The sequence below is a fragment of the Rhinoraja longicauda genome, chromosome 23 (assembly GCF_053455715.1).
Source record: "Rhinoraja longicauda isolate Sanriku21f chromosome 23, sRhiLon1.1, whole genome shotgun sequence".
NCBI classification, from domain to species: domain Eukaryota; kingdom Metazoa; phylum Chordata; class Chondrichthyes; order Rajiformes; family Arhynchobatidae; genus Rhinoraja; species Rhinoraja longicauda.
The window spans coordinates 8,831,620-8,846,356 of record NC_135975.1 but is presented as its reverse complement, the minus strand read 5'-3'; the positions used below and the strand labels follow the sequence as shown (position 1 = coordinate 8,846,356).

Genomic DNA, 14,737 nt, shown 5'->3' with positions numbered 1-14,737 from the left:
TGGAGTAACTCTTCCACATTTCAAATTTGAAAGTGATTCTGTCAATGCCAGCTTTGTAAAGCCCTGGGTAGAAATGCCCAACACTATAGGGCATACCCATAAGGTGAGGGGAAAAGGTTAATGTAGATGTGTGGGGCAAGTTTTTTTTTCAGAGAGTGGTGGGGGCTTGGTACACACTGTGGTGGTGAAGGCAAACACAACAGTGGTGTTGAAGAGCCTTTTAGACAGACATGTGGAAGAGCATAGAATAGTGGGTAATGGATCATGTGCTGGCAGATGAGATTGGTTTAACTTGGCATCATGTTCGGCATAAACATTGTGGGCCAAAGGGCCTGTTCCTGTCCAGTGCTGTTCCATGTAAGCATGCAAAATTGGTTCTCTCATGAGTCAGTAATGAATCTGGAAGAATACTGCTTTGTACCCAAATCTCTCCTGTCCATGCCTCCTTTTCAAACAATAGGGTCAGGTTTTGTGATGTAGGATCTTTCACTTTAGTTTTGTTACAAGGCTGCTCAGTACATTGTATCTCTTACATCTGTCAACCGGGTAGCCTTGCGATCCGAGTTTTTAAAAACTTGTTTGGATGCTGGCATAAACTTTTAGCTGCCTTTAGTTAAAGTCTGATCTCTATCTTGGTGAAGGGGCAGAGGGTCCTCAGTTAAACTGTTTGACAAGAGACATTGTGACAAGACGGCATTTCCTCAGTAAAGCCGTCCTAAAATACCTTTCTCCGAGACTGGGGTGGTACTTGCACCCCTCAGTCAAGAAATGTTGCAAGTTCAGCTGCAACCCAGTAAGTTGCAGGACATGCTGAAGTTTGGGTCAGCAGATGGCCTTGACTCTTTGTTTGACCTTGACTCTTCCCTCTGGATTCAAATGCTGTGGAGTTGCATTGCAAAGTGGGTGGTCGGTAAACGAGGTCCAATGGATTATTGGGTGGTGGAGTAACTCTTCCACATTTCAAATTTGAAAGTGATTCTGACAATGCCAGTTTTGTAAAGCCCTGTGATGAGGTTTGCTTTCGAACTGAAACTGATGAGTAACTTGTCCTGCAGGGTATATCCATGGTGATTGGAGGGTGCAAGCACCAGGAGCAGAGGTTTAACAGTCGCTCGGCAGGCATTAGCTCAGCACTGCTCTTCATATCTGTGGGAGGTAGGTGCCAAGAGGGGCGTGGGTTCTTTCTAACATCACAACCACAGTAAAAGTATCACTGGTAGACATATCAAATACAGACTTTATTTTTTGTGTTCATACTATATTTCCTGTATAACGCACTAATTTATGAGGGATTATCTGTTGTCACTGAGTGGAGTAACATGTTCAAGTACTGAGCCAACAATAAGAGGACAATGCTTAGCCTTGGTGTCCCAGCAAATGTGTTAAGGTGCTGTGTAACCCTTTATACTGTGCAGCCATTAAATCCAATTTTGCTGATCAAGTGTATTCATCTGGTTTTGCTCCATATCGCTTGATTCCCTTCAATTTTAAAAAAAAACAACACATTATCAAAGCTTCCTTATGGCCCAGGAGATGAAATACCAGGTACTTTCTCAGTGTAAAAAATAGTTTTTAAAAAACCTAAGTTTATTTTATTTTTTTCCTGATTTCATTTAACATTGAAATGCCTTGTGCAATACCTCCATGTTCCCCTGGTTCCTGCCCTTAAAAACTGGATGAGCAGGCAGACTGCCTCAGGGAGGTGGAAAACGGCCATGGTTCCCACACCCAGTAAATGTTGTAGACCAGTTTGACAATTACTGAGCACAGGATTGAAACTTGGTGTAACTGTGAAAGGTATTGTGACCATGCTGATCTAGTCGTGTGTGGCTGGCAGCCATGAGCAGCGTTTCAGGGCCCAGAATATGCTCCTTTCTTCAGGAAAAAGTTTATTCCAAAATCGGCCGTGCACATTTGCTGGGAGCAAGTCGGGCTCAAAGTGGGCAGAATTCTGAATTTTATTAAAGATCCCACATTCTTTTCCAATTGCTGGGAGAGCTGAACAAAGATAAAATGCTGGTTTGCTCTTTGTATTTTTACAGGTGTGTTTGCACCAACTCTCTTCTCCAAGGCCTATGGAAACCTAATATGCCAAGACTGCACCAATTCAACACAGAATGATTCTAGCTCCTTTCAATGTAATGATTGTCACTTCAGTATGGTATGGATTTACACACTCAATTGCTGCTACCTTCTGGAGCTGTCTCAACTGGTTTAGTAAAGGGAATGCTGCACACGGCAATAGGCAATGGGAGTGAAGGAGAGGGGGGTGTAGAATAAATCCAAGCTTCTCGGCTTGTTAGTGGCGACTCTGACTTGAGATGTGCACTTGTGAGCTGCAGGCTGCCACTGATGTTTTCATCCATTACTCCTTACCCACACTTGAGCACCAGGTCAGGTTTACCGGCTGTGGTTTGACATCTTGCCCAGGTTTTCTAGGGTTGGGCCCAGTCAATAATGTGTAGCATTTTGTTTTGCATTTTGCATCGCAGTGTTTTGTTTATTTTCAATCAGCTGTCACATGAGAGTTAAAGTTTTCACTAAAATGTTCTCCTTGTCAGAGTCCAGTCATTCTTCTGCTGCACATCCAGCTCCTGAGGATCCCACACAGGGGCTGCAGGACTTGCACAACCCAGCACTGGTCGCTGAGAACAGTGTTTAATGTGCACAAATCACATGCACACGGGGGAGCTTAGTTTAACAGCAGCAAGTTTGTACAGACATCATAGGGCAAAAGATCTATTCTTGTGCTGTACTGTTCTCTGAACTAAATAGCCCTAGGACTGTGTTTCACTGCTAACTGGTAAATTGGGAAAAGTATTGCAAGATTGCTGTTTTGCATTAAAGATTGTGGCCAGTATTCTTTTGATTTCCATTTCACTCCCAGCCCTGCCCTGAAATTTGAATTGGGTTTTGTTTTCATCTCATTTGGTATAGATAGTTTCTCTCTCTCATTGTTGTTGCCAAAGCTATATCTCAAGCCAAGCAAGGCTGCTGGATGAGGTGGAATGGCATTGAGAGGAGGAAGATCACATGGAGTGAGCTGTGGAACATGGAGTCAAGTATGTTGAGCTTTATTATCAGAGCCACATATGATGTCCTTCCCTCTCCCTAAATCTTTGGCTGGGAGAGGATCCAACCTGCCCCTGTGTGCAGTTCCAGCAAACCTCAACCACATCCTGGTCGGTTGTAAGACCAGCCTAACACAAGGCAGATACACCTGGCGACACAACCAGGTGCTGAGGTGTTTGGCAGCTGCACTCGAGTGCAAGAGTTACCACCAACGCCATGCCTATCAATGCCCAGATAACATTCCCGCAAATCCAATCGTTCATCCGGGAAGGAGAGAAACGGAAGACTACCACCTCGCCTCTCAACTCATGCCCACTGAGCGCAGCCAGAGACTGGGAAATGCGGGTTGACCTAGGCCAGAGGCTTTCCTTCCCAGTTGAAATCACAGCTACCAACCTGCGACCATACCTTGTCCTCTGGTCCAGCTCCTGTCGGCGTGTTTTCATCATTGAGCTGACGGTGCCCTGGGAGGAGGGTGTGGACGAGGCATTTGAAAGGAAAAGGCTGAGATATTCCAACCTTGCAGTAGAGGCAGAGGAATGATGTTGGAGTGTAAGGGTGTGTCCAGTGGAGGTGGGGTGCAGGGGCTTTGTAGCCAGTTCCGCTGCAAGGCTCCTGAGGGAAGTTGGAGTCAGAGGGCAGGCCCAAAGGAGGGCAATCAAAGAACTTGCAAATGCCGCTGAACGGAGCAGTCACTGGCTGTGGCTGAAAAGAAAATATACTGTCTGGGCTGCCACGTGACCATCTAGAGGCTAACCATAAGACACACACCCAGGGCTGATCACCCTGGACTGAGGGTGTCTTGTGATAAAAGGCCGAAACACCCAGTGACGTTGAGGTACACAACTGAAGATGTGTCTGAATGGTAGCAACATCACCTAGTGGTCACCCCCAGGAACAACACCAGTCAATTGTAGTGCAAACCTTAGGGATTGTAACATCTAGTCCTACTAATCAATCCAATTTGCATTGTTATAATATTTAAAATTTCAAGCTTTTCAATCATGACTAATAGATTTCACCACTCTCTTTTATTCCTTGCAGAGCAACTCCTTGTTTCACGGTCATGTTCAGTAAGTAAACTGGTAATTATTTGATTTTTTGCTGCACAGTGAGAGGGGCTGACAGGTCACATAAAGGGAACTAGTGGTGGTGGGGGTGAGAAGATGCAGGGACTAAAGGTTTAAGGAAATATTCAGACTGTACAAGGACTGAGCAAATGAGCAATGGTTATAAATGTTGTGTTTGAACAAGTTGTCATTTACTTGCAAGTATACAAAAAGAGAAATTGGTTATCCACATGCACAAACAACTTTTTTTTCCTTGCCACTGCCTCCTGAACTTCCTCTAAGTTTATCAGACTGTCTGCCTTTGAGGACTAGAAGAGAGATTCTCCAGTTAAATATTGGGAAGAGTGAGCTAGATTTCACATTCTGTGTTATAACTGTTCCCTACCAGATTCAGCCTATCTGACATAGGGTCAGACATGACACCAAGGATGCTGCTGCCTTATTTTAAAGCCTTCTGATTTCATCTATGTATCATCTGATCTGCTGCTGAAACCTTTGCTTTTATTTTCAGTTGACTATTCTGAGGCAGTTCTGGCCGGCCTGTCATTCTCCTCCCTGTAAACATGATGCTCCACTTTCCTACTACCATTGTCCTAATTTACTCTGTCCCATTTACACATGACCCCTCTACTCCCCAGTTAGGTGTGTCTGTATTTCTAAAACATTCCTTGTAGTTCTTGGATCCTTGTGCAATCTCATCTACCCTTCCTTGTTCAAACGTTTGGTGCACTTTGCAATAATATATAATTTGGAGTATTGTGTGCAGTTCTGGTCGCCCCATTTCAGGAAGGATAAGTTCATAAGTCATAGGAGCAGAATTAGGCCATTCGGCCCATCGAGTCCACTCCATCATTCAGTCATGGCTCATCTATCTTTTCCTCTCAACCCCATTCTCCTGCCTTCTCTGCATAACCTTTGTCACCCTTACTAAGCAAGAATCTGTCAATCTCCACTTTAAAAATACCCAATAGACAATAGACATAGATGTGGAAGCTTTTGAGAGGGTGCAGAGAATGTTTACCAGAATGCTGCCTGGATTAGACAGCGTCAGCTACAAGGAGAGGTTGGATAGACTTTGTTTTCATTGGAATGTCGGAGGTTGAGGGGAGACTTGAAGGTTAGATCGCATGGCATCCGGGGATTTTGCCTTGATACAGAATTGGCTTTGTGAAAGCAAACAAAGTTGGTGGTGGTGGTGGGTTGATTTTTGGACCGGAGGCCTGTGATTGGTGGTAACCTTGGGGATTTGTGTTGAGGCCATTACTGTTTCTGGTGTATATCAATGATTTAGATGAGAATGTGCAAGACATGGTTAACTAGAATGCACATAACAATAAAGTAGGTGGTATCATAGATAGTGAAGAGGGTTATCAAAAATTACAGCAGGATCTTGATCAAGTGGGCTGAGGAATGGCTAATTGAAATCAACGCAGATAACTGAGGTGTTGCATTTTGGGGAGTCAAACCAAGCCATATCACCTCTGTTCTTTGACTTGCTAACAATTTTCTTTTGGTTTTGGGGAAGTTTTCTTCGACAGCTTGGAGGATGTTTATGAATAAGACTGCAGTAAGGCACTGGTGATATGGAGATTTTGCTCCTGTCATGTCACCAAAGCCTCAAACGAGGCCTGTTTCCTATGATGATCATTCATTCTTTGACCTTTAGGCCCCTGATCCACACTGTGTGCATACTTCTCCCTGTGTCATATGTCATTGGTCTCGTTTTTTCACTGAAGACACATACCCACATCTATGATATTCACATCAGTGACTGCCATGGTAAGTACCTCTTCTTCCAGCCTTGGTAAGTTGCTTTTCTTTTATTGGCTAATCTATAACATGTTGGCAGTAGATGGGAATCATCCCTGTTCAGCACACTGCCATGTCCTGGTTAACGATGTAGCCTTCTATCGACACAAGTCAAGCACTTGATGAGATGTGTGGAATTGTGCTGGCCTTGCATTCCATTAACACTAACCGGAGGAGAGAGAGAACACATTTTACAATACTTTTTCCCCCACATCAAACATAATCATTTGGGTTTTATTGGGACAATATTTCCTGTTATTAATGCAAGCTACCTAGGTTTTCAATGTAGAGATATATTCAATGAAAAAAACCCTCCATTGTCCCCCGAATGGCAGTTCTACACCCAATTAGTTTTCTTTCTTAAAGTTTATTGAATGTGCCTCATCTTGTAGCAGCTTGAGGGACAAGATGGCCTCTTCTACCACTCCTGTTACTTAGTGCAGAGAAACATTACTGATGCTAAAATCTTGAAAACACAAAGTGCTGAAGGAACTCAGTGGGTCGGACAGGATCTGTGAAGGAAATGGACAGATTATGTTTTGGGTTGAGACCCTGCTTCAGACTAATTGGAGCAGAGGGGAGAAAGCATGAAAAGAGGTGGTTGGATAAGTGATGTGAGAGGGTTAATTGGCAGATGGATGGAGCAAGTGACAAAGGATGCACAAGGGTATCAGTTAAGAAGAGAGAAGTGAAATATAAAGTCGGAGAGAGGGATATGGGTGGAAGGAGACTGGGAGGGGAAAGAAAGAGATAAAAGGGAAATGGGAGGCTCTGGGATGGAAGATGAAAGGAGGATGGGAGTGGAGTGACTGGTGAGGTGGGAGATTGTGGGAATTATGTGTGCACATGGGCATGGCGGGTGGTCTGGGAAAGAGATTTGGAGGATGGGGGGAGGTTAGGGAGGACATTAATTGAAATTGGAGAATTTGATGTTCATGCCATTGGGTTGTAAGGTCCCCCTGTGGAAAATCAGGTGCAGTTCCTCCAGTTTGACATTGGCCTCGCTCTGGTAACGGAGACCAAGAACTGATGGGTCAGTATGGGAAGGAGAGCTGAAATGATTCGCAATTGGGAGATCCAGCAGGGCTTAGCTGAGCGAGCCCAAGTGTTTGGTGAAACGGTCACTTCGTCTAAGTCTGGCCTTGTGTGGCTTCCTCTGCATCAGCGAGACCAGGCGGAGAGAAAACTTGTTTGCTGATGTTGGTTGATTTGGGCTTTCTCTGCAGTTCCAGGGCACAGCCACAATGTTGTTATTCACTGGTCACGATGGAGAGCGGTGGTGCTGCTTGTTGTGGCCACTGTTTGCATGTCTGCCTGTGCAGAATTGGTGTCGGAGCACATTGACCCCTTGTTGTCCAGCTCTGCAATTTCACCGGTGAGTCACTCTGCATTTCTACCCTCGTTCAGTTGATTGAAAGATACAGTATGGAGTGGGCCCTTTGGTCCACGCCGACCATTGATCACCCATTCACACTAGTTCTATGTTAACCATCTATGTTAACCCACTATCAACAACTCCCTACACTCCAATGGCAACTTACAGAGGTCAATCAGCTTACAAACCCACACGTCTTTAGGGTGTTGGAGGAAACTGGAGTAGTTGGTGGAATCCCACACGATCACAGGCACAACGTGCAAACTCCACAAAGACTAAACCTGAGGTTGGAATCGAACTCGGGTCACCGGCATTATAGACAATAGACAATAGGTGCAGGAGTAGGCCATTCAGCCCTTCGAGCCAGCACCGCCATTCAATGCGATCATGGCTGACCACTCTCAATCAGTACCCCGTTCCTGCCTTCTCCCCATACCCCCTCACTCCGCTATCCTTAAGAGCTCTATCCAGCTCTCTCTTGAAAGCATCCAACGAACTGGCCTCCACTGCCTTCTGAGGCAGAGAATTCCACACCTTCACCACTCTCTGACTGAAAAAGTTCTTCCTCATCTCCGTTCTAAATGGCCTACCCCTTATTCTTAAACTGTGGCCCCTTGTTCTGGACTCCCCCAACATTGGGAACATGTTTCCTGCCTCTAATGTGTCCAATCCCCTAATTATCTTATATGTTTCAATAAGATCCCCCCTCATCCTTCTAAATTCCAGTGTATACAAGCCTAATTGCTCCAGCCTTTCAACATATGACAGTCCCGCCATTCCGGGAATTAACCTAGTGAACCTACGCTGCACGCCCTCAATAGCAAGAATATCCTTCCTCAAATTTGGAGAGGACATTGTTAGGCAGCAGATCTATCAGTTGCGTTGCCATTGTGCAATGGACTTGATGTTTGAGGATAGCATTTCTGAGAATCTTGGAGCAGCTGTATGGTGTGGCAGAAGGCCAACCATTATATTCTCCTCTTCCCCCACCCCCATACACTCAAAACCTAATTTGAAAAAGTGTTGGTCAGAAATTGGAACTGTGCAGAAAAGTACCAGGACCAGTGGAGGAACTAGACTGCTTCATGTAAAGCATGTGGGTGATGTCGGGATTAAATTGATCAGTGGATTTACTGAGATTAATGACAAATATCAAGTTTCCCTCTCCTGTGGGTGATTGTACAATGGGGGCAGTGGTTCTTTCCATTAATTTACAGTTCCCTATGTTGACACATCCCTTGTTTTGACTGGAAACGGGAAGACATTTGAAGCTGCTCTGATGGTAACTCCTTCTCTTGTGCATTTGTGTCACACAGTACTTCCTTGGTGTAACTGTCTTGGCGATGGTGCCTGAGCTTCCTGAAATAGTTAATGGAATCCAATTTGCATTGCAGAATAACATCAGTCTCAGGTAGGTAGCTGATTGGGATGGTCTCAATATGATCCATGGCTGTTGATGGGCTGTCTGTGGTCTGGTAACTGTCTATTCTGCCAGCTAATATTGAAGCTACAGGAAGTTATTTTTTTGGGTGCATTTAGTATTTTTACTATAATGTACAAACCAGGTGCAAAATTTGGGTACCAAGATGCAAATTGCTTGGCAGGGTGGCAATGTGATTTACTTCAGTAAGGTACATTGGTGGTATTCTGTAGATATTTGGTTCATCCATCTTGACCTCTCTCCTCAGCTTGGAAGTTGGAAGTTCCATCGCTGTACAAGTGTGTATGCTCCAAATCCCAATCCTGGTGCTCTTCTCAGCCATTTATGTAAGTATTTGGCTCTGTACGGGTATGCTGATTAGCTGAACTAACTTTGCTGCCTTTGTAGTAAACTTCCTGAAACCTTTAAGTGAAGTTCTGGTCATTGAGCAGAGGTTGAGGAGGCTTTGAGGCTGTGGTACATGAGGTGAGATTGCTTTAGGAAGTTGAGTGTGGTGCCTATTGTCCAGCTATACTAATGTAGGAAGGGAATGAGAGGTGGAGTGGACAAGGAATGCCACAAAAATATATATTTTAAAATATTTGGAAATTGTACCAGCTTCAGGTTGGAGATGCCACTACAGGTTCCTCTGGCAGCTTGTTCTATATACACACACAGTAAATTAGCTGTGTAGGATGTGGAAAGTACATCCAAAAGGTGATGGAAGCAGGAAGTGTCTTGTTGATGGGCCAGGAGTAGTAACAAATTCTGAATTTGGAACTGTGAAAATTTAGCTAATGGAAGAGAAGCTAAATTAGATCTACTCTCGTGTGGTGCCAGAAGTGGGGCATGAATTGAATGGTCTGTGTATCTACACAAGTCATCAATATTTAATGGATAACGTGCTAGTTGGTCATTGAGAATGGTTCTGTAGGTAGGATAGACATTGCATCAGGAATTCCATCAAATGGTCAATAAGTACTAGGTTAAGGAAAAGGATTGTAGTTTGTACCAAGTTGCAGGATACTTGACATCTAAAACTGCAATACATCTTGGCAGTTTTGTGGAGGAAATGAACACACTACTTATTGGCCATTGAGGGTCTGAATGATTTTCCATTCATGTCACATTCACAGTACAAGGTTACTGAACATTTTGTAGAAAAGACAGGAATTAAAGCAGAGATTGGAACTTGGGTGGTTGACTGTTGTTCAGTACCCATTTTTTTCAGCAATGGATGGCAATATTTTGTATATAAAAGCAAAGTGCAGAAAATAGTCAACAAGACTGGCTTAGTCTTTTCAAATTACCCTGTTTATCTTTCAGAATTGTTATTTGGGATTTCTGACTTTTTTTTAATCTTCAGAGTACCATGAGTTCATTCTGACTTTGTACCTTTGTTCAGAAGCCAAGGGCCTTTTGTCAACCTTGTTTTATGGAAACTAGAATTCAAACAAGACCATGGTTGGAGTATTAGGATTGCTTTTTAAAATGATATTCAATGATATTATGCAATGGTGTTGACGTCGGTACTGACAAGTTGCTATTTGCTTTGTATTTAGCCTGTAGGTTTTAATTTACTCTTCAGTGATCTCCATCTTTGGGCATCAATATTCAGTGTCATTTTAATGAACTACATCTTCATGGATGGCAAGTGCGACTATTTCCAAGGTGCGTGAACTTTCATCACTATTTTCACAAGCTAAATAGTACAATATTGCCTTGGATTGCATTGGCCACAGGATACCACCACAGTAAACTTTGCAGAGGTCTGCATTTGGGTGAAGGGAAGGCTGTTATTCACCATGTCTTGGGGGCTGGGGCAAATATTTATTTCCATGTTAGGCATTGCATTTATTTATTTTCTGTCCATGAACAAATGTTTTTTTTAAACTTTTTATACTGTGCAGAGCTCCCTCTGTGATACCCCAACAGTGTGCCCCTCACTTTATACTTGTGTGGGCATTGAATGCTCCTGAAGCATAGGTTAGACTAATGAATGATGTATGCTATGTTTTGCAGGTGGGCATCTGTAAAGGTGTGCCTTGATTATTAATCTGATGGGTCAGACCCAAAACAGCAGCTTTCCATGTTCTCCAGAGATGTTGCCTGACTCACTCAGTTACTTCAGCAATTTGTATCATTTTGTTTTTGTAAACATGCACAGGGCCTTGTTTCTGCCCTGGTTGCTTATTATGTAGGATTCCCATTATACATCTGCAGACACCCAAACTGGTTTGCAACCAGTGAAGTATTTTTGGAATGTACTCTTGCAGTTTAGAAAACACGGCAGCTGACTTGCATAGAAACCTTTATCGCCTTTAAAAAGCTGATCTTTTCATTGCGGGCCAGGATGAAAGAATTATTTGCCAGAAGCATCGTTGTGGCATTAATCCCATTTTGCATTTCTGAAACTGTTGTGGTTTAAGTTGAACACCAGCAGTGTTGACTCAATGTGATTTGATTTATTTAAAATTGATGTTACATCTGAAATGACTTTGAGGCAAGAGTTCCAGTGACACTGGAACCAATGGTCTGTATCTTTGCTTGCTAGTTACCTCCAGAAACCAGTAATTCTTCCATTCTTTAGTGCAGGTTGGTCTTTGTATTCATTAATCTTCTGGAGTGGCCAGATGTCATTCGTTAATCCTGATACTATCTTGTCCTTGCAGGCACAGCATTGGTGGTGGTCTACCTCATCATCATGGCCATGTATTACTTCGCTCCATTGTAAAGCAGGTGCTGAGTGCTTTAATTGAATCATTTGTGTGACTTGACAGTGAATCAACAACCAAGAATTCTTCAGAGTCTACCGTTACTCAAACCAACATTAAAAGGAGCTAATGTTAAGATTCTTGCAAGTTTTGAAGCCACTGACACGCCACTATTGGCACAATTTGATGTTAATCTGTGGTATAATTGTCTGATTAATCTCTCATTGACCAACTTCAAGTTCCCCCTGCATTATTGGATTTGGTGAGAGTAATTTGTCTGAATTGCTTCTGATTCTTCTTGAAGAGGTTGTTTTACAACACTCCCAGTGGAACAATGAAGTCTAAGAACTCTTAAGAGGTGCCATAGCTAAATATCTTTGATAGCGATTCCACTGGCTGCTATTTGATTTAAATGTGATTTCCTCCTTTTTCCATGGGGTACTGATAACATGGGGTACTGAGAACATACTGATAATTCTGGGGAGCAAATTGTGCATTTCTAATAACTTGCTGTACAATGGAATGAGTAGTATATGTATATATAAGCAAGTGCAAGTTAATTTAAAATAAAATTTGTATCTATTAATAACAAAAGTTTGATACTTGTGAAATTATTGGTGCCTAAGATAAATCCTTATGGGGAGCCTAGTGCAATGGATTTCACTGTTCTGGTTTGAAGAGGGGAAACAATTTGCAGGCATTCTGGCAACAATCAGCAAATGGCCTGTGCCTAGGTTCAAAGTCTTGGCTGCCAAATATTTATGATACATGATTCTCAGACTTGATGGTTTACTTTGATACCTAGATATCGATATCTTCGGCACTAAATTTAATAATTGGCTGAAGCCACGCATCTATATGGAGGCATGATATGGATGGGTTTCTGCTATTTGCTAGATGAGATATGTTCCCAATGTTGGGGGATTCCAGAACCGGGGCCACAGTCTTAGAATAAAGGGGAGGCCATTTAAAACGGAGGTGAGAAGGAACTTTTTCACCCAGAGAGTTGTGAATTCTCTGCCACAGAGGGCAGTGGAGGCCAAATCACTGGATGAATTTGAGAGGTAGATAGAGCTCTGGGGGCTAGTGGAATCAAGAGATATGGGGAGAAGTTGGGCACAGGTTACTGTTTGTGGATGATCACAATGAATGGCGGTGCTGGCTCGAAGGGCGGAATGGCCTCCTCCTGCACCTATTTTCTATGTTTCTAATGTTTGCAAGTGAATGTGAGAGGACTCTACCAGATGTGTTCATATTAATTTTGATTTGTTTGGAACAGTTTTACATAATAGAAATGTGAGCACATAGTGAACATTTAATTTACTATTTTTAAGCCTAAAGGCTCATGACCACAGTAAAGTTCTAGATTATATTCTATCCATTGTCAAAACTTTTAGCCTTGGATGAGAGCTTGGTTAAGCTTCAATTTAGGTTACTTGGTTTAATTACATGGTAGGTAATACTGAGACTCTGGAAAGATTGCTTAAATTGGTTAGATTTTTAGTTTACTCTGGCACTCTATAATTTAGGGGGGGAAAAAAAGTTAAATCCTGATCTCTTAACAATCATTGCAGCCAGAAATGAGTTCAATGCCCGAAGCGTCACTGAATCAGTATTCTTGCAAAGATATCCAGCCAAATATGCTAAAGAAGCTATTACAACTGGTAATGCAAGATAGTAGAGATGGAAAGGGTTTGGGGCCAGAACAGAAAGTTGTGCTGGATAGGTTATCAAACATTACAGCAGGATCTTGATCAAGTGGGCTGAGGAATGGTTAATGGAGATGAAGGTAGATAAGTACAAGGTGTTGCATTTTGGAAAATGAAAGGCAGGATCTTCGCAGTGGATGACAGGGAATGTTGGAGAGTAGCAGGATGTAAGCGTGGTTCAGAAGGCTTTTGGTACATTGGCTTTCATCAGTCAGGGTATTGTGTATAGAAGCTGAGATGTTACATTAATTACAGTTGTGCAAAATGATGGTGTAGCTGCATTTGGAGGATTGTTCAGTTTTGGTCACCCTGCTATAGGAATGATGTTAAGCTGGAAAGACAAGAATATTAACGAGGATGTTGACAGGACGTTGGGGCCTGAGCTATAGGGAGAAGCTGGAGGGTGATTTTAGTGGTGTACAAGATCGTGCGGTAAATACATTCTTTTACCCAGAGTTGGGGAACCAGGTGAGAGGGGAAAGATTTAATTGGAATCTGAGGGCATTTTTTTTCAGAGGGTGGTGGGTATATGAAATGGGTGGCCAGAGGAACTAGTTGAGATAGGTACTATAACAATATTTGAAAGGCATTTGGACAGTTACATGGATAGGGAAGGTTTAGAAGGATATGGGCCAACACAGGCTATGGAGGGCGTGCAGCGTAGGTTCACTAGGTTAATTCCCGGAATGGCGGGACTGTCGTATGTTGAAAGGCTGGAGCGATTGGGCTTGTATACACTGGAATTTAGAAGGATGAGGGGGGATCTTATTGAAACATATAAGATAATTAGGGGATTGGACACATTAGAGGCAGATAACATGTTCCCAATGTTGGGGGAGCCCAGAACAAGGGGCCACAGTTTAAGAATAAGGGGTAGGCCATTTAGAACGGAGATGAGGAAGAACTTTTTCAGTCAGAGGGTGGTGAAGGTGTGGAATTCTCTGCCTCAGAAGGCAGTGGAGGCCAGTTCGTTGGATGCTTTCAAGAGAGAGCTGGATAGAGCTCTTAAGGATAGCGGAGTTAGGGGGTATGGGGAGAAGGCAGGAACGGGGTACTGATTGAGAGTGATCAGCCATGATCGCATTGAATGGCGGTGCTGGCTCGAAGGGCTGAATGGCCTACTCCTGCACCTATTGTCTATAGTTGACATAGATGGGTAATTTTGGTCAGCATGGAGAAGTTGGGCCAAAAGACCTATTTCGTGGTGTATTACTCCATAACTATGACAGCAAAGCAAAGAAATAAAATTGCCAAAAAAATTAACACCCACTGCTCAAAACTGTCATTCCTTTACAAATCAAAGCAGAAAATGAGAGACTACTATATCCACCAACCCCAATTTAGTTTTGTCTCGCTAAGCTTGTACTTGTCCTAGAAGAGGTTTGACCATCAGTGTGCTTCAGCTGGAGCCTCAGACTCTCCCTACTGTTGTAAGATTGTTGGCCAATTAAGCAACTGGAACAAAAGATGATTATCAGGGTAACTTAGTGATATTTTGTCCTCTGCATAAAAGGCAGAATTTGTGCCCTTGAATATTTCATTGGCAGATTAAAGCTTACTCAAGGACA

The 14,737-nt window shown here is 43.0% G+C and overlaps 1 protein-coding gene across 3 annotated transcripts in view; it reads left to right on the top strand.

The window, feature by feature from the left end:
* cax1 (cation/H+ exchanger protein 1) overlaps positions 1–12,010 on the top strand; it is a 34,692-nt gene extending 22,682 nt beyond the window's left edge. For all 3 annotated transcript variants that reach the window (XM_078419545.1, XM_078419546.1, XM_078419547.1), the window contains 9 exons: positions 1,056–1,155; positions 2,043–2,161; positions 4,117–4,145; positions 5,809–5,921; positions 7,178–7,326; positions 8,643–8,737; positions 9,015–9,093; positions 10,309–10,417; positions 11,419–12,010. In XM_078419545.1, the coding sequence (XP_078275671.1) occupies positions 1,056–1,155; positions 2,043–2,161; positions 4,117–4,145; positions 5,809–5,921; positions 7,178–7,326; positions 8,643–8,737; positions 9,015–9,093; positions 10,309–10,417; positions 11,419–11,480 (855 nt within the window). In that variant the 3' untranslated portion in view covers positions 11,481–12,010. The remainder of the gene's footprint in view (positions 1–1,055; positions 1,156–2,042; positions 2,162–4,116; positions 4,146–5,808; positions 5,922–7,177; positions 7,327–8,642; positions 8,738–9,014; positions 9,094–10,308; positions 10,418–11,418) is intronic.
* Positions 12,011–14,737: the final 2,727 nt, after the last annotated feature.